The sequence below is a fragment of the Pygoscelis adeliae genome, unplaced genomic scaffold, assembly GCF_000699105.1.
Source record: "Pygoscelis adeliae isolate BGI_AS28 unplaced genomic scaffold, ASM69910v1 Scaffold377, whole genome shotgun sequence".
NCBI classification, from domain to species: domain Eukaryota; kingdom Metazoa; phylum Chordata; class Aves; order Sphenisciformes; family Spheniscidae; genus Pygoscelis; species Pygoscelis adeliae.
The window spans coordinates 792,729-812,619 of record NW_008825210.1 but is presented as its reverse complement, the minus strand read 5'-3'; the positions used below and the strand labels follow the sequence as shown (position 1 = coordinate 812,619).

General features: G+C 39.9%; 1 protein-coding gene across 1 annotated transcript; it reads left to right on the top strand.

Annotated features, from left to right (window-relative positions):
* Positions 1-199: 199 nt before the first annotated feature.
* GXYLT2 (glucoside xylosyltransferase 2) lies at positions 200-19,688 on the top strand. The gene is made up of 7 exons (XM_009329009.1): positions 200-227; positions 6,982-7,171; positions 7,370-7,501; positions 13,853-14,104; positions 15,141-15,264; positions 18,493-18,665; positions 19,409-19,688. The coding sequence occupies exons 2-7, from the start codon at positions 7,031-7,033 to the stop codon at positions 19,589-19,591; spliced, it is 1,005 nt and encodes a 334-aa protein (XP_009327284.1). The 5' UTR covers positions 200-227; positions 6,982-7,030; the 3' UTR covers positions 19,592-19,688.
* The last annotated feature ends 203 nt before the right edge of the window (positions 19,689-19,891 follow it).

The window sequence follows — 19,891 nt, the reverse complement described above, 5'->3', positions numbered from 1 at the left end:
CCGTTTCCGCGCCGGGCCGCTGGGTTCCAAACCGCGGGGCACCGGCGGGTTTTAAGCTGTTGAGCTTTTTGTTTTGAATGCTTTTTATATGTAAATTAATTTAGCAGAACTTTAAAAAGGAGTTTGGAATCACGGTGTGTTGCGTTCCCTCTTGCAGCACCTTACAGGCAGAATATTTAAAAAAAAAACTAATTATTTCAGAAAAAGATACGGGCAGCGTGCTTTCGGTGGGTGGAGAACTGTTTTCCCCTTTGCATTCCAGCTGTATTATGGTCAGTGTGACCTCATATATCTAATTAACTTGGTATGTCTTTGTGTCATTGATTCATGATTTCACAGAGATGTTCTGAATGAAAGACGATTCCTGTTTTTTGAGCTTATTCCTTAACTTATTAAAGCAGTTGGTTTCTTACAAGCATTGTTACCCTACTGAATGCAAGAGATGTTTACTGTGGCTGAGAATGGATCATGGACAGAATTCAAATGCATGTAGTAAAGCAGGATTATTTCCAGTAGCAACTGTACCTCCTGAAGTCATTTTTCTTTAAGGCATATCTCTGCGATTATCATGGAAATCAAGAAGAACGCTGAAGGAAGGAGCCCAAAAAGTATGAAACTGCTAGAGAGTGTAAACAACTGTTCCATTTCAATGAGCTTTTCAGTGGGCATCTTCATGTTCCAAATTTGACATTATCTAACTTTTCTATTATTTATTGACTTTGTAAGTACTTTTTACAAGGTCTGCAAGGCAACAACAAAAAAAGAGAGGAATGCTGTATTTAAACTATGCCTTTTCTTCAGATTTGTTCTTGGTTTTGGTTTTTTGTGGGTTTGGTGGTTGGGTGTTTTTTTTTTCCCTCACATCTGCTGGCAGGGCATGATCCTGCACCGCTGGCACCAGCAGGAGTTTGTATAACTGAGAAGCACAATTCTGTGGGTCCAGTTCTGCCCCTTGCTGAAAGATTCTGTATTGTGTTAGTTACTACTAAAATAAAATTTACTTAGGTGAGGTTATCCATAAAAGAGAATTTTTTGGGGGGGGTGTGACAGAACGTGGTCCAAGTGGAGGAGATGCCTGCCTTCTTGGAAAGGCAGAAATACCCGCCAACGGGTGCCGTTCTGGAACGCATCCCATCCACACTCGCAGGGTGAAGGCATCAGGTGGTGGGATCTGCTTGGCTTAAAAAGCCTGATCCAAGATACACTGAAAGCAGCATGAGGCTGTTGCCAGGGGGCTTGAATTTGGCGTGGCAGAAGCAGACAATGATTTAACTAGTTACTGACTTCAGGAGCGAGTGTTCCCGTTGATTTAATAGGCTTTGCTTATGCGTGTGCTTATAGTAAAGCACATCCAACGTAACAAACTGAATCGGGGTTGTTACTGCCTATTCATTCCTATAATATAAATTATTATTTTAGTTACTCCTTATGAGCAAAGGAAGATTTTTTTTTTATTATTATTATTTGATGTGAGAGATCATATATGATCTAACTGACTCCTTCAGGATAATAAAAAATCTGATTATGACCGTGTAAGATTGTGTGCTCTGATCAGGGTGTATGTGTTTATATGTAGACTGCACGATTGATTCAGAGAACCTTAGTGAAGTTCTGTCTATGTGAATGTAAAAAGTTGTAAATGAGTTTTGCCAAGTTGATTTGTGTAGTTTTCGTCAGAAGGATGCAGGTTTTGGGCTGAACTCAGAAATAGTCAACGGCGTTATCTAGGATGTGCGTTTGCTTTATAGGAGTGAGTCATGTTGCAGGCAAGGTGAATTGTAGTTTAATTGGGATTTTGTAATCCCGCTTTCTGTAGTCACGTGAAAATAACAGAAGACATTCGTTTTAAAGTTTTAAGAAGTGCAGGTTTCTTCTAATGTAAGTAGTCGTACATGATAAAAGCTTAACTCAGTCGCATGTCATTAGCTAGCTGGTACCTAGCTGATGTTAGTAAATACCTTCGTGTGTCCTGCTTTGGTCATTAGATCATTTGGGGAAATGTAGATAGGCATTGCATTTAAGCTTCTGGTTAGCTTTGAAAACCGGTTTTTGATGGTGGTTTTACTGATCCTTCCTCTTGGAAGTAGCAAGTCCTGTGCCTTCAGTAAGATTTTTTTCATATGGAGAATTTTAAGTATGTGCCAAACCAATGTGTGCAAAGTATCAAAAAGCAAAAGGGTTATTTTACATTTGAAGGGCAGATGTGAGCACACTTTCTATTAAACCAGCGTGGCAAGGCTTGGGACGTGAACCTTTGCCAGCACATTTAGTTCCCTGGAAGTAACTTTTCAAAAGCAAAACATTTCTTACATGGCAACCTGTCAAGATGCTTTTTCTTTCTTTGCAGCCTGTGTGCACACACACGCGAGTTTGGCTTGAGTTTGATGGCCTATAATAACATGCTGAAGGCCCAAATACCTCATACTTCTCTAACAAAGAACCCACTTGATAAAGGAAGATACAAATGTCCATTCTGGTTTTGGGTGTTTTCCTCCCTTTTCTCTGAGCGGTAGGAGGAGGTTGAAACTTTAACAATTTTTTGATTGTCAGCAACTACAGGCAGTTCTGTGCAACTGCATTGAAGTGAGAAAACTTTATTTAAAAACTTTTCTAATTTGTATTTTAAAGTGTGTGAGAGAATGTGTTTCATATAATGGAGCCGGTGTTGGGACGTTGACTCAGTGATGCCTGTCAGGAAAGGAGCCTATTTAGTGAATCACCAGTTTTGATACGTTGCCTGAATCTAACCTTGTTTATGCTGCAAGAGTAAATGAGATCATAATACGAAGAAGGCTTCAAAAACTAACAACTATATTGCATTTTGTAAGAATCTGCATGCATTATCTTTCTCTCAGGAATAAATTTGAAGGCTTGAATAGATTAGCAGGCTCCGTAATGAGATGGGAATGCATTATTTGGAGTGGATCTGGATTGATTTAGACAGGTTTTGGGTTAATTATGTTTGAGACACTTTGGCTGTGACTAATAAGAAAATTGCCTGTAATCTAAACTTTAAGACCTAGAAATGTACACTATTGTGCTTGAGCACTCAGGCTTCTTCTGCGATGTAAATACCCATGCCTGTCAGAAAAAAATGTATGCAGTAAATAAAATACCATTGGGCAACTGGATAGGAGTTGGTCTGTATTAATTGAAGGCCTTTGCTAGAAACATTTTCTCGTGCTACGTCTTACCAAGTCTGTCTTCAGCTGTTTCACAGGGATGTGTTCTGCAAGTATTTTGCGATGCTTTCTGTAGTGCTTAATCTTAGGCAGCAGTGCTTAATTTTAAAGCCATTTAATAACATAATAGGAGAGCAGGAGGAAAGGGAGAGTGGGAAGCAATTTTCTCTGAACTGATGGGTAAAACAGGGAACAGAGCAAAGAGTTTCACATAACGTTATATTAGTTAGATTTATCATATATCGACAAGCTACGTTTATGTACTGAAATTAGAAGAAGGATATCAAGGCAACGAAGACCTTGTGTATATATAGTTTCTTTACTTGTTCTTGTCAAACACATTAAACTTCAAGGCCCAGGTCACGGTATTGTTCTAGATGCATTTAAACATTTATTTTAGGTCATAAAATCCAATTATAGACTCTACCCATAACCAATAAGACTATAAATGAATGAATGTGCATATAAATATTATTATTATTAGCCAATTCTTCCTAATAATTGTAGTACTCTGTGGATCTGTGTGCTTTTTAATGTGCTTGGAAGTCTCTCGATGTAGGTAACTGTTCCTACTGTAACAGCTGTTCCCATTTTACAGGTAGGACAACTAAGGCATAAAGAATTAATGACTCACCCAGCTTTGCAGGGGCTGACTTAGTGAAATAGAGCCAAAAACGGTGCTCACGTTCCCTTCAGCCCCTGCCCGAGTACTTCTCTGTGTCAAAAGCCTATTAACGTCTTAGGTTGATAACCTAGCAATATATTCTTTCTTGCTTGCCAGCTGTTTTTTATTCTATGTAACAAATTTTATCCTTTGTACAATTTACCACAGTATTAACGTACTCCATCCTTTAAAACAAAGTATGCATCTTTTTGTCTATTCCATTTGTTGTATTGTCTAGGAACACCTGAGCAGGTAGTGTTTCAGAAAACTCTTAGCTTCCCAATATGTTTGCATCAACCACAGGTAACTACACGATAAACAAAACATTTGCAGTTAGAGGAGATATACTGTACTGAATCAGGATTCAGTGTGTACCTGATAGGAAACCTCAGCTTAAAGAAGGCCTTTCGCGAAGCAGTAGGTCTTTTTGAATGAGAATGCTCCTGGTGCCCAGCCTGACCTACCCCTGGTAGAAATGAAGTAGCTGCTCCACTGGTATGAGCAAGTTCTAACCTCCAGTTTCTTTCTTGACAGCACGTGGTGGAGGCCCGCTTGTCTTCAAGAGGGCATCCAGATAAGCCAGCATAGCCATTTATTCTATGTGAAGCAGAAGCATCCTAGATGCTGTTGGTCAAACTGGAACTGTTTTGGTTTGAAGACATTGGCTGTGTCCTGCAGATCTTTAAGGAATATCTTTTCATCCAGACGTTATTTCTCCCCGTCCCTTCCCTTCCTCCCTGCACTGTATGTACGTGCGTGTGTAAGCAGAGGAGGGAAGGGGAGTTGTGATGTCCTTTGCTGTGATCTGCTTGTTTGCCTTCCTGGCAGTTTGGCTTTGCCTTTACACCTGCCTGTTTCCAGACTTCTGGATCATAATAGTAATTTTGTAAAGGCTAAGCTAAAACTGCTGTTAAGTGCATCCTGCTATGGCAGTCTTGTATCTCCCTTTCCAGCTCACCTTTGTTCTCACAGTCCTCTTGGTTTCCTTATGTACTTACAAAAAAGATGCAAAATGTTGTGTCCCAACGTTCTTCCGTACCTCGTTGCTACTTTCCTCACTAACTGTTGCCCTCAGTGTCCCATTCTACTGCTGAGGTGGTTCAAATACTACCTCGTGCTCCTTTCCTCCAGGATTTTTATTCCTGCTTAGGCCATTGGAGGGTCCTGAACCTCTTCAGCCCAGGCCTTCATAACTCATAACCACTCGTCTCCAAGGCTCAGCCTTCTCCACGCTCTGGGACTGGGAGGGTGTCTGTGTTGGTGGGCGGGATGTCTCTTGTTCATCCGTAGCTCCCATGGGCTTACGGGGCATTCTGCTTTCATCAAGGGTTGCTTCTGCCGAGTCTGTTCGTTGGAAGTGCTTGTCTACATATACTGGATTTTTCACGACAGAATAGCTGCATAACGGAGAGTTCACTGTGGCTAAAATTTGCAAGGAAAAGCCTAGCGCTTTGGTGTTGGGTTTTGAAATGTTGCAATAAAGGCTTAGAGTTTAGTCCCTCTCCCAGTGAATTCCATTGCCACAAGCTGTATCAAAGCAGTTCTCATCCTGCATATGGCTTGATTTAGAGACTCAATTAAGAGGAAACATTAAAGAGATAGGGAGAAGGGGGGAAAAGGGGATCTGTGTGAGCAGCTAATTATTCACTTCAATAATTCAGTGGTTTTTACACTAATAGGTTGGAAAGTAAATACCACTTCACATAGATGCAGTATTCCGTTATTTATACACTGATGAAATTGGGGTTTAATTAAGACTAAAGCCTAAGACTTTAAACCCTTAATGAAACATGTTGCTTTGTATAGTCAGTAAGTACCATTGGCTGGTATTCCTTAACACAAAGTGGATTACTCTGTAGTATAGAACACTGCTGTTATACAGAGCAGCATTTTAATGTCTGGAAAAAGATAATGACAGCTTTATTAACTGTCATTTTTCTGTTTATTTAGATCTTTTGTTTCTAGTTTTAACTTTACTGATTAATTGTATGTATGTAATTGCGTGTGCTGAGAAGAGGCAGGGATTGATGTCCTCTGTTCAGTGGTATGTCAAGAACTGGTAGTGATCTATGATTAGCCTTTTGAACTCCCCTGTAATGATTACGATGCTTGTAATTTCATTGCTTTGTCAGCACACATCTATCTAACGGAGTATAAATGCTGTCCGCGTTGGAATGTGAATACAATACAGTAGAAGCATTCCTGGAAGATGTGATTTTACCTGCATGCTGATGGGGGGGAGCACACAAAACCAAAAGGCCATATTTTCCAAATGTCCTCAACTCCCCAGAAGAACCCTGATTTTTCTGGCTAGCAAGTAGCTTCAACGTGCCTTCTACATGCAGATTCCCCTGTAGTCTATCTGCAATTTATTTAAAGCCCGCACAGATGGGTGCTAAGTGAAAAACCCATAGTTCGGCTCTTGACTGCTTGTGGAATATAGTCTGGTTCATCTGGGACATGTGAATATGTTTGTTTTTAAAAATCTCTGTTTTAGCAAAATCGTAGGAATTCCATTGGGTGAAATGGAGAGCAGTCCTTTGAAACTATGCCAGTACCTTCAGGCCAGGATTAAGGCATGCATTTCTAACAGCAAAATTAATTAACTCTTAGAATAATTTACATATGGATGGAGTGGATTTTTTTAAACTATGGATGTCTTCTTCCAGTCTAGCCAAAAGTTATGGGCCTGGTAATGAAGGTACTGGATGTAGTTCTGTATCTGCATTGTGTTAGAAAGTTGCCTAGGTACTAGGCAACTGGCTTCATAACCTCTAAGCTGGGAAAAAAAACTATCATTTTCACAGAGCAAGTTGTCTGGTTTGAGGCGCTATTGAATTAGTTTCATCTGTGTATGTAGTGCAGTGATTTATGCAAATCCAGAGATGCAGGAATAACCAGAAAAATTCTGAAAATAGCATATTTCTTTGTGTTGTAATTTTAACACTCCTGATTTGTACCATTGACAAAATTGGCATGACACTTGCATGTTTTGTGGCTATCTAATCAGAAAAAAAACCCTCCTGATCCCCTACATAATGAAGGGGAAGGAAAAAAAACCCTGATTTCTAGTAATGCGGCATTCTCTTCATGTTTACCCCAGTATTTTTTATATGCCTATTTATAATTTTTCAGGAAGCCTGGAGAACAGAAACGTTCGAAAGAGCCTTCATCTTTGCAATGCATGCATCTGGCAGTTGTGGCATGTGGGGACCGGCTGGAAGAGACACTAATCATGCTGAAATCAGCAGTTCTCTTTAGCAACAGGAGGCTCTGTTTTCACATTTTTGCTGAGGATTCCCTTAAGCCTGAATTTGAGAAGAAGGTGAGTTTCTTTGTCATTTGGTAAATAAATAAATGAGTTAGTTATAAGCCGCAAATCTGAGCAAAATTACATTGATATCAACAAGTGGCAACTAATCACGTTTTTACTGTACGCGGTTTATAAATTCCTTATGCATGCATATTTTTTTTAAAAAAGCTATATCGTGTAGCGTCTAATTCCTCCCCCCATGTCTTTCAGTTAAAGGAATGGCCTTCCTCATATACAAAGAAGTTTGAATACAACATTTACCCAATAACCTTCTCAGTAGGAAATGCTCAGGAATGGAAAAAGTTATTCAAACCATGTGCTGCCCAGCGCCTTTTTCTTCCGGTAAGGCACCTGGATTTCTGAGTAGGTCGCTTCAGGAAGAGGTTAATTCCACAGAAAGGAAGCTTTGCTGGTGTAATATTAAAACCATTTTCAGGCTGAAACATCTGCTTAAAGATATTTTAATCTGTGCTTTAGCTGCTTAAAAAACCAAAACACAAAGCCAGCCTCGCTTTTTCTCCTGCTAACAAAGAATGTGTGTTTCTTATTTGTCTCTAGTTCCATTAGCCTCTCAGACTCTTAAGACTCAGTGTGAGAGCTCTTTCAGGGCAGATGCTTTCAGGGTAGATGCTGCATGCCTTCCATAAATAACATTCTTTTCAGCGTGCTCTTTACCCACTATCTCCCTTTCCATATGTTAGCCCTTAGACTGATGCTTTCTGTATCAGTCTAAGCAATCCCTTTTCCTTGAGTTTTATTTCTTTTTCCAAGACTGTCAGATTTGTCCTTAAGGTAATAATTCCAGTGTGCTCAAAGTCAGATTTCATGCGAGAGCCCTGTGTATCCTGGGATCTTCAGGTTCACTGAAAATCTGTATTCCTTACTGTATAATACTTACAGTGTCATAGACTTGGAAAATATTTAAGGTTGCTGGAGAGAAAGAAGGTGTTGATAACAATTTTGCGTATGCAGAGGTATCAGAAATTGGAAGAACTTTTGCATGAAGTGTTTTCTGTGGAACTGAGAACATCTATCAAAAATATCTTGTGCATTGCTGTTGATTGGGGTGACTCCAATAAAGTGACATGCTATTCACATGATCCAGATTTCTTCATTGCTGTCTTATGAGAAATGGGGGGACAAAGAAATCTTTACTTTCTCAGATGGAAACAATCAGGAGACAGCTGCATGTCCAGATATGTAGACTATGAATACATATGTGAGAAAATATGTGCTGTCAGCAGTTCTGTTTGTCTGCCATTTAGGGGTAGACTATCAAATGCACAAAGGCCAGATGGGCTGAAAGTAACTCCAGCTTCAGCAGGGATACTCTCTTCCCTGAGTAAATATTTCTATCACCTGGAAAATAATCCCTAAGCATTAGCTTTTCCAATTCAGACTGTTCGTAAGGATGTACTTGAATGGGGTTGTTTTCACTGGGTAAACACAATTCTTAGTTCTTCCTATTTTTGTGGTACTTTTTGTCATTTTGGTAGACTCTCACAGGAACGGTTTCACTTTTATTTGTCATCACCTTTCTGACGACAGAAAAAGGGTATGTATTCATGCAGATTCCTTTAGGCTGGGCAGTGCTTCTTTGGTTCCTTTTTTGTCACTCACATGTTGCCAAAGTTCTCCAGTAACTTCTTGTAAGGCATATTAGGCTGTTGCATGTTGTCTCAGCAAAACTAGGAGGCAGCCTGAACTGTAAATGTTTGTTTTGTTTCTCTTGGGGCAATTGCAACATGTTGTGTGTGGTCAGGCTGAGGTTTGTGGCTTTGAATGGGAAGGGTTGTCCGAGAGTAGTTGCAGCTGACACCAAGTTGATACGGATATAGTAAAGAAAACAAGTTGTAGTGATAGCTGAGGTGGCAAGTGTCCAGTTGGACTTTTGGTACTTTCAAGTTCGCAGCCTGGCAGAACCTTAGGCTGTTTATGGGTAATTTCAGCCACCGTTATTTTTATCGGTGCTTGATAACTAGGTTCTGATATTCCCTTTGAATGAGACAACACTGTAGAAATCCAGTCTGCACACAGCCGGAGCGGAGGGTTTTCTAGTGTTATTGTGTAGAGAACTATTTTGACTTGTATTTTAAACAAATACCAGCAGGATGTCAGTATCCTTTTTTTTCTTATCCTTCCCTGTCCTAAGCATTTTCTCCTGCAGCGGCATAAAATGTGACTGGATTTAGGGAGGACCCCAGGAGAGCAGTAGTTGAGTTTATCAGCTGTTTAGCCCTCAGTTGTGCAAATTGTCTTGCTCCTGATAATGCTAAGCCCGAGTGGAATGTGAGTCTTTGATTCACAAGTGCCTCTCCTGCCAAAGAAATCTTTCTCCTGCAGCACCAGCAGGCATGTGAAAGTGGACAGGAGGGTAGGAGGAATGTGTTAAGGGAAAATGGTGTTTGCAGTGAGCAATGGTTTTGCTCACTGACAAAACTAGAGCTATGGGATGTGATCCTGCAGCTTGTAGTAATGAACTGGTTTGTCCTGGGTAACAGGTTGATGTACACATTCCCAACTTGTTGAATCTGCTTGGGTTACTAAAATATTGAGGAAGATCATACAGCATCCTGCATTTTGAGAAGCATTCTGTGACATCATGTGTTTGCTGCTTATATACAGGGAAAGTAGATTGAGCCTCCACGTGATCTCACAAGTCTAAATCTCTTGCTGCAGTCTACTACAACAAAACCATCAATGGGATTTGCAAAGGCAGAATAAGGAAGATGTGGATCTTAAGAAGAGCACAAAATGAAACTTTAAAAATAAACTAGGAGGGTAATGCTCTCGGCAATCACTTGAAACTGTTTTGGAATACTAACGTGGATGTTAAGACACCAGGTGAAAAACTGTCTTCTGGTCTCACAAATGTTGCATGCCACAGAGCTGGCTTGCCGCCGTCTCTATATTGCTGTTTGGAGCTACCAAATCAATCAGCTAAAGTATCATGAAATGCTTAAGGGATTTTTGGATTATTTTAGTTCTAATAATAACTAACATTTAGAACCCTTCTCAAAACACTTAATCTGCTTTAGAGCATTTAAGGTAGATTAGCAGTATCTCCGTATTATAGGTGTCCTCTTGAGTACACTGAAGTATCCAACCCGGTGGATCAGTGGCAGCACTGGGAATAGATGCCAGGACCTTATCTAGGCGAAAGTCGCCATCTCTGTTGTAACTTGAGTTAATTGATTACTACAATTAAGTTTAGTAACTCAGCTTCGTGGTACTGCTACGTTAGTGTCAGGATTTGTGATTTGTGCCTAATTTTGGATAAAGCTCTGATAAACTGCCATGCTAGCCGTTGCAAACCATTAGGTAGCACAGCTTCACAATACACCAATATGTGTTTACACACTAGTGTGTTATTACTTGCCAACCTTGCTAACACAGGGAGAATCTATGGAGACAGAAGTTGTGAAATCAAATTACAGATAATTGAGTATTTAAGTGAAGTGTCAGGCTAAATATAGCAAGTTCTGTGCAGAACTTTTTGACAGATTTACTGAGAATATATAGCTACAAAAAAAATCACACTTCTTTTAAGCTGTAAGCGCCTGTAGAGCCAGGAAGAAGGCAAGCACAGTCAAGCCATATTCCTGACCATTCGTTTCAAAAATCACAGTCTGTCAGGTACGTCTACAAGGTTTGTCCTAGCAAGCATGAACCCAGACTACCAGGCGCAGTCTTGCGTTGCTTATGCTCCAGGTCAGATGCATGTCGTCTTTAACCTGCAGTCATGTCCCTCTGGTTAGCCCTCCTGGCAGGCTCGGCGCACTGCCAGCCCTAGCTGTGCAGCGTCTGGTTCAGGCAGAGCAAGCTGGAGCAAAGTCTCGTGTACCACAGGCTTGCCTTGTGGTACTCAGCTGCTTTTGGCGTTGAAAATCAGCAGAGTCAAAAATGCATCGCCTCCTCTTGTATGCTTTTGAATAAGTAAAAGCTAAATATTATTTTAAGGGCTGTGTAAAGCCTAAAATATTTTTTTGAAAACTCTTACTTAGTTTGGGAACAGAGCTACCTGAAAGCTATGGGACACTGGGAATGCTGGAGTTACTTAAATGAAGTTTATCCCCAGCGTAACTCCATTGAAATCCCGGGAGCTATGCAAGGAGCTCTTGCAGCCGCAATTTCTGAAATTAAATTCCCCTACCCAAGGCGAAGTTAAATGCACAGCCAGAAGGGGATGTGATCAATTCAAACTGACGTGTGTAGGTTTTAAATAAGTCCTAACACTTCACATGTGAAAAAGAAAAGTGTGAAGGGCTTAAAGGAAGTAGCACAGCTTTTCTTTTAGCCTGTTGGGTGTCACTGCAGGGCAACACCTCGGACACAGGAGAGGGAAGAATCTTTTGACAAACCAGAAGGGAGAGCGTGTGAATCCTGAGTGGAGGAATACGAGGTGGAAAGCATGGGGTCAAATGCTGGTAGGCACCCACTTCACAAAGAACTGAAGTACCTGTTTGAATCCATTTATATATAGGAAAATTATTACAGACCATTGACTTCCACAGACTTAAATTTATGTGTATATTTAAGGTTGCTGAAAGAACAGTTTTCTGCTGGAAGAAGTGATGCCCAGGCTGTCACTTATGCTTGGGAGGAGTGTCTATATGCACCCGTTACACTTCCCCCTTAACCCTCTGCTGGAAAATGCCGCAACTTGTCTCTCTACCAGGGCACCCTTAGGAAGAAATCTTATGTGGTACACAGCGTGCTGTGGATCCCTCAGGCAAAATTTAACAGCTTCTGCTCTCTTTGTATTCATGTGTTATCTCCTGTCTCAGAATAAATTTGGGGGTGATTTTTTTTTTTAATATATTTTAATTTTATATGACTTCATATAGTAGATCCCTATGAATTAGGGCTTCTAGGTGCTGCAGAATAATATACAATATGCAGGATATCCTTAAGCTGAAAAACCCTTCTTTTCAACTGTCTGTCTTCTATTGATTTACTCTTAAAGTAGCTGTCTTTTTTTACTTGTTTTTTTTTTAGTACTGGACTCCAGGATACTTAACATTTGCAAATATTTACCTCTGAGCTCATAGTGTGTTACTGAACTGTTTGTGTCACTCATTTATTGATACCTCCACATGTTGTTTTGTATGTTTTGTAGAAAAATGGTGTATTGCTATAACCTTCCATCCAGCAGAGTGATCTGCATTGTGTTGGACTTGTTTACTTGGAGTTTCTTGTAAGCGTAACTTTTGTTTAACATGCAGAGACGCTTGCCTTCTCCTGCTTGTCCTGCTATGTAGGAAGAACATGTAGTTATCACGTCAGAAATACAGGTCAGGGATTTGTTAAACTTGGCTAAATGCCAGTCTGAATCCCAAAGTGTTCGGTCAGGTGAAAAATCTCATTTTCATGGATTTGGCATCTTAGTGGATGCCTGTTGAGCACGCTTAAAGGTAATTTTTTTCCCCCGCTTGTTCAAAGTCTTAATGTTGTTCACTCTATTTCACAGGTAATCTTCAGTCACAATACATTTCAATTTATGTAAAATTTCAATTTCTTTAGTAGAATTTATTGTTACCTGCATAAATAGGAGAGTTTGTCATTAGTATCATTGCAATCGGATGAGAGAGTGATTGTTCTGTTCCACGGCATGGTGAAAATCAATAGCCTTTTGGATTTGCTTTTCAAAGAAAGACAGAGAGAAATAGGGCTTTTGACTGAGTAAGAAAATTTCAGTCCTTCAGGAATTCTTGGACAGTTTTAGCAAATAATGAAGAGCGACAAAAACGCAGTTGGAACTGATGGTCAGCTTCAGCTAATGATACTTATTACTTAACAAATAGCTGGTGCAAACATCAAGGGAGTTTTCCTGGACTGTTGAAGCACTATTTAATTTGCCCTACTAAAATTAATGAATGAGCATGTAAGGATTTGGATAGCCACAAGGGGGAACATTGTCAACAAGAACAGACTAAATATCCCGGATCTAATTTACAGTTTACACCCTTCTGACTTGACTGACTTTACTGTGGTTACTCCTGATACAGAGTCCGATAACAGAGATCAGAATCTGACCTGATAAGTTTTAATATGACGTTTCTATTTACGAAGCAAATTTTGTTCCTCAGGAGGATGCATATACGTTTTTGTGATCAATGGGGTTTTCTTAATTAATGTGAAACATTTGTATATATTAATACTGAATGTAAGTCTCCTAGGAGCACAAGGCTGTAATAGGAAAAACAGTCATTAGAAAGGCATAAGGAAACATGACACCAAATGGAGATGAAAAGTATTCTGTTTTACTAGCTTACCCTTTCTGTCTACAGAGGAAGCTGTATGTTTCACCACCTACAGATCTTGCGAAGAAATAACAAAGCTATGTAGATATGTTCTTTGCATCTTATTTCTGAACTGATACTAAATAGGCCTTGCAGGTATTTTTGAGAGCTCAGTGGATTACTGTTTCCTATTGAAGGTTAGAATCCAACTTCTGTGGTCTGGTAGCTGTTTTGCTGTGCAGTTCAAAAAAAAAAACCCAACAAAACAAACAACAAGCTAATAACCTGATAAGTGTTGTTTCTATGCGTAATTACATTTAGCTGATAAATCAATAACTTCTTTCAAATTATCAGTTTAAAATAAAACTACCTTTTGCCAATAATCTTCCTTTTTGTTGTCTGTTTGGTTTCTTTTTCATCTCTTCCTCTCCTCGCTGTGCAAACCCAAAAGGTCATTTTAAAGGATGTGGATTCTCTCCTTTATGTGGACACTGATGTTCTCTTCCTGAGGCCCATCGATGACATCTGGCACATCCTGAAAGAGTTCAACTCAACACAACTAGCTGCTATGGCCCCAGAACACGAAATACCAAAGATTGGCTGGTATAGTCGATTTGCGCGTCACCCTTACTATGGGACAACTGGAGTCAATTCTGGAGTGATGCTCATGAATTTAACACGGATACGCAACACTCAGTTCAAGGTGAGAAGAAATACAGCTGTTGCAGAAACTAATGATTTATGTATTTTTCACATCTTGTAAAACAGTATAAAATTATATAAAGTTTGTAATATAAAGAATCTGAAAAATATAGAATATATATAATTGGATACTGAAAGCAATTGTAGTGAAAATTATTATTAAAACAAGTGAACCTTCCTCAAGAGGCTGGAGCACTGAGAAGTTGCAGATGAAGCAGTCTGTTAGCAGTAGTAAAAATGGCTTCTTCAACATTTCATTTTCCTGTGAAAGATACATGAAAGAATAAACTCAAGGATCTTCAGTGCAGTCACTGTATTGTTTTTAAAATTGGAAAGCTCAATGTAAATATCCAGAGAAATTGGTAATTTTTTGCATCTGCTGTAAATACAAATTTGTATCCTGCTGCAGATCAAGTGACTCCATGAATTGATATAAACGAGAAGGGAACATTTTCACTGACATCTGACATCTCCCCTCTTGTGTGAAAGGCCTGACTTGTAAAATCTATTTGTTTCATTGAGCACATATTCTCTAATCTCTTTAAAAACTTTATTTACCCCAAGTGGTCTCGTTCCTCAGTCAAGGCCAGGGGTTTCCTATACCGTTACAGGAACAGCTTGAGTAAAAAAAGCCCTTGCTCTTTATATCATAATTCCCAGGGAAGATAATTTTTAGTCTGCATTTTTCCTCGCTTTTATACCTCAGTTTTCACCTTGCCCATGCATTTTTGCATTTTTCCACTTTTCCACTGTTTTGCCCTCCTGTTGCTCAGAATAGGAAGATTGTGAATAGCAGGAGCTGACATCAGAGCGAGACCCAGGAGACCTTGCTTTCCTGTTTAGATAAACAGGAGCACAGTCAGCTCTGCTGTTCCAACCCTATCCAGGTCTAACATTTCCTGGCAGTTCTTAATTTTTCACCTAGGTATCTGACATGGCTTAGCAGACTTACAAATACGTGGGTGCCACACTCCGAGTCATATATCGCATCACTGTTCATGGTATTAACCCATTGCTTCTGTTTTTCTGCCCTGCAGAACAGCATGATACCAAGTGGTTTGACTTGGGAGGAAATGTTATATCCATTATACCAAAAGTACAAAAATTACATTACATGGGGAGACCAGGATTTACTAAATATAATTTTTTACTTTAACCCAGGTAAGTAATGATTCTTGGAGTGGTGATTATCTGTGTTAAGAACATTTCTTGAACTTGAAAAATTTTAAAAGAAGTGCTATTTGTTATTTATAGTATGCATAATGTACTCTGGCATGAAGTTAATGTGTAAGTGCATCTAGGATTTACAGCCTATGAAATACTTCTGAACATGGTGCAGGTAGCGAGGCTTGGTTCCATTGAATATGTAAATCTGTTTTCTGGAGATTCTGAGAAAATAAGGAAGTACAACATTAATGATCAAATGTAGGAATGAAGTTCAAGTTGTATGTGTGCTTAAGAGCGTCACTGGACCAGGGCCCAGCTGAAAAAGTGTTTTTGTTTCAGATGTTTATCTGAATGTGAAATTGCCAATCTTTCTCCAAAGCTGTGCTCTATTTTCCTGAAATCCAGCCGATTTCTGATATTTATGCAAATCAGTAACAAAGCTAGTCTGAACAGAAAATGGACACAGCCATTAAATTTCTCCTCTGAAACTGTTTCCCTCCCTACTTTCGCTCCTTCACTAGAAGTTACTTTTTGAGAAAGATGCTTCCAGCCTCTCGGCTGAATGATCCAGCCTCAGCAGGCACCAGGATGGTGTCATCTATATTCTGCTGCTTAGATCTGTGCATTTTCTGCTCTTCTGTATTCTGCTTGCTCTGGGACTACGAAGAGCTATGGAGGACTTCAAGTCTCTCAAAACCTTGTTCTCAAAGAACAGATGGCATAACCTGCCTGTCCTAGCGCGGACCAGCGTGACCAATATGTATGTGCGTACTTGTCAGCCCAGCAAAATGTCATATTTGATTCCTGCCTGTCACTCTTGCACAATGCCTCCATAAACAACTTGTAACATTTTTGGTTTGTCCTTTGTTTCCTCTTGAATTGGAGTCGTATTCTCGTGAGTGTGTTATTTCCAAGGAACTGACAAGTTTAGGCATCGTTATTTTAAAAGGGTGTGACTTTTTTCACAAGTGCTGAGACAGTTTCTGGAAATTCAGCCCCTTGTAAGTGTTTTGCACTGATCACACAGAAATTACTTCAGGCACTTCAAAAACCAGTAACATCTGACATGCAAGGATTTCAAAATTGTAGCACAGTACGTGCTTCCCAAAGAAGCTGAGAACCTTATTTCATGCTTCTGAATATGCTGAGTATCCATTCTTATTTGCTTTTCCTTGTTTCCTATGTGACCTCGTATTCCCTCAAGTGATCTTAAGAACAGAATAAGTTTGGATTTATCTTTATTTATTCTGTTCCCTTTTCTTTTTCTCTCAGGAGTCATAGGGTAGGTAATTGGATAGACCCAAATCCAGGCAAATAAAAGGAAAGAGCAAAAGCAAAGCAATAAGCTAACATCTGTTGACTGCAGACAGAAGTCAAACATCAGTGTCCCTGGTACACCATGTATTACCCTCAATCCCAGGGAAAAAATAAAGTGGAAGAAATCTTCATTATGAAATCATAAATTAATTGCCAAAAAGGAATGAATGTTATGGGAATAGGGTCTACTGGAGGAAGAAAAAGATGAGGCCAGGTTAGCTGTGAAGTCAAACTCAAGCTGCTATCTTCAGTGTGGAGGAAAAAACCAAAGATTGCAAAAATATTTTAATTTTGTGATGAGAGTATTCTCAATCAAATCCGCATGTTGAGACTCTTTTTTGTGCCATAGTCTGCCTTTCTTTGTAACTGGTAAATAATTTTTTACGAATTACGTAACATTGGACTGCACAAGAAAAGAAAACAAAAGAACTGGATACAATTAAAACAGAAAACTAGACTTTCCCGAGGTTTTAAACTGCTGGAGATTGTTGAGACCGGCCTGGGAAGGAATCAGTCAAGACTGCTGCAGGTGGCTTTTTATAGATGCAGTGCATTGGCTTAAAAATACACAGAACCGTGTTACCTGGGGCCTGAAGAGGTGCACCTTTTTTCCCATTTCCGAAGGCTCTTCTGATGATGAATGGATCCAAAGGCTCGCAGAGCAGCTGGAGTTTGAGTCCAGCTGTGACAGCAAAAAATGGACAAGAGCGTCACAGTGAGGAGAAGATCAAGAATACTCAAGTGACATATACAAAAGCTAATAAGCACCTGATGACATCCTCTCCCCATAGTGACCTGCTGATGGGCTGTACTTGCAAACATCTGTTCGGGGTTACCAAAAGGATCTCCATTAACCGTAACAGGGTTTGGATCAGGCGTTCCAGCTCTTCCTGCCCTTTCAGCAACACTGGGGAGCAATTCTGGATGTGTGATAGGTCAGACTGAATGAAAACCACTTACAATCTTGAGCAGCCTCCTGCTAGAGAGGGCTTGAGGGAAGAAATGTTTCAGAAACTTTTTCTCCCACTTCTTCAAGAACCACACAGGACCAGCTGCAGACTTCCTGGGAAGCGAAGAAAGGCCAAGTGAAGAATTCAATCTTCAGTGCTTCTGACGTGACCTGCTGGTGTAGTGCAATGATTCATCGTACTCCGTTTCTGAAGCAAAAAAGTCACAGAGATAGGCGTGATTTATTATAAGCATATTGCAAATACTGTGGGTGCATGGAGAAAGTTTAAAAAAAAAAGTCAGTAGGAGAAAGGAGGTTATAAGCCCTTTTGAGAAATCAGGCTCATCTTTAAATAACATAGACCTGTGAAATTAATGGATGACAACTCTTAGAAGGACTGTGGGTAAAATACACTACTGCTTATGCTCTGCTGTATCTCGGTATAACGAATTGTCATTGCCTCAGTGAAAGCTTCAGCAGCAAACATTGGATATACTATGCAAGCTTCCCCATGCTGTCTCCAGAGGGATTCAGGATTTTGCATAACCCTTACTGCTGTGTGTGCTTCCCTAATCATTTCTGTAACTCCAGAAACTTCTTACTAGGGCAGAGGACCCTGGATAGTGCCACCTGGTGCATACTCTCTGGGTTTGGTTCTGTCACTTTTAGTGTTGTAAAATGCTCTCTTGGTTTATGTTTGCACCCAGTCTTTGTGTTGCCCTCTCTTTCTGTTAGTTCAGGTCTAACAGTGCTGACATATGTATAGTCGTCCCCTGAGGAAAGGAAGCTTCTGTGTCTAGCTGCTGCTTGGGATATTTGCAAAAGAAGTAACTGAAATTTTTCTGATCATCAGTGCCAGCTTTTTCACAGAAACATGATTTAATTTGTTGTAACTCTTGTTTGATGTGTCTTTTTTTTCCCCCCACCCCCCCGTCTCCCCTGACTGACATTGGCAGAGTGTCTCTATGTGTTTCCCTGTCAGTGGAACTACCGGCCTGATCACTGTATGTATGGAAGCAACTGTAAAGGTGCAGAAGAAGAAGGTGTCTCTATTCTGCATGGAAATAGAGGTGTCTACCATGACGACAAACAGCCTACATTCAAGGCACTCTATGAAGTGATACGTGATGTAAGTCTCCTATGTTGACAGAGGCAGTCCTTTTATTTCAATGTCAATTACTGCTTTAACCGGGTCGCTCAGATTGCTGTTCCAGGAGATCAGGCTGAGCATAGTTGTGCTTTATGTATACCCATCAGACACAAAATAACCAGGTTGCTCTGGCCTCTCCTGTTTTACTGCATGCGTGTATTTGAGATGATTTAAATGATCTTCCTTCATATTATAGTGAACTTCTAATCAAAAAGGCTGATAAATTGCTTTTCTATAATATTGGAGGTGGAAAAAAGTGTTTGAATGGAGTTCTTCCCGCTGGTACTGCAGCTCTGGTCCATAAATACCCAATGAAAGCCTGTCCTCCCTGAGCACCTAGCACCTGGGCACATGGAAGGCAGAAGCCTGCATACAGACACAGGTCCATGTCTCTACTTTGAATGTTGTATGTGTACAACTCCACTCTGTAAATTATTTGTTCCGTTACAGTATCCCTCTGTTAGTAAACCTCCTTTAAATACAGACTCTAGACATACTGTTTCTGGGAAGCTGGCTATTTCAGGTAATACGCCCAGCCAAACTTTTCTGAAAGTGAGCACTCTCAAGCAGACCAGTGGTTGAAGTTGATAGGCTTTGATGACACTCTGGGAAGGTGAGGGACAAATCATTGCCTACTTATATAAGGTTTTATCTTACAGAAACGTCTAAAATGCCATTTTGTAACTAGTGAAAACTAATAATTTGTTTTTTCTTTTCTTTAGTTTCCATTTGAAGACAATCTCTTCCAGTCTTTGTACTACCCTCTGCAGTCTAAGTTTCTGGATACAGTGCACACTTTATGTGGGAGAATTCCACAAGTATTTTTGAAGCAAATTGAGAAAACTATGAAGAAGGTGTATGAAAATCGTGTCATTGTCTACTTGGGGGCCAACCACAGATACTAAATGTAGCTATATTTTTACACAGAGTTTTTCATTCTTTCACCCCCATCTCATGAAGCATATGAATGAAGAGTATGACCTCCTTTACTGAAACTCAGACTTAAAATATTTTCCTTATCCAATTTCCTAATAACCCCTGAAATGACAAAAACAGAAGAAATCCTAGAAGTCTACCTAAACTGTCCGTTCTTAGGCCTTTTGTTCTCTTCCTACAGTTCTCTTGGTTGCAACAGAGAGAGTTGATGATTCTCACTTTTATCTGATGAGTTTAGTTTGGTTATTTGTTTAAGAACAGCTGTATTC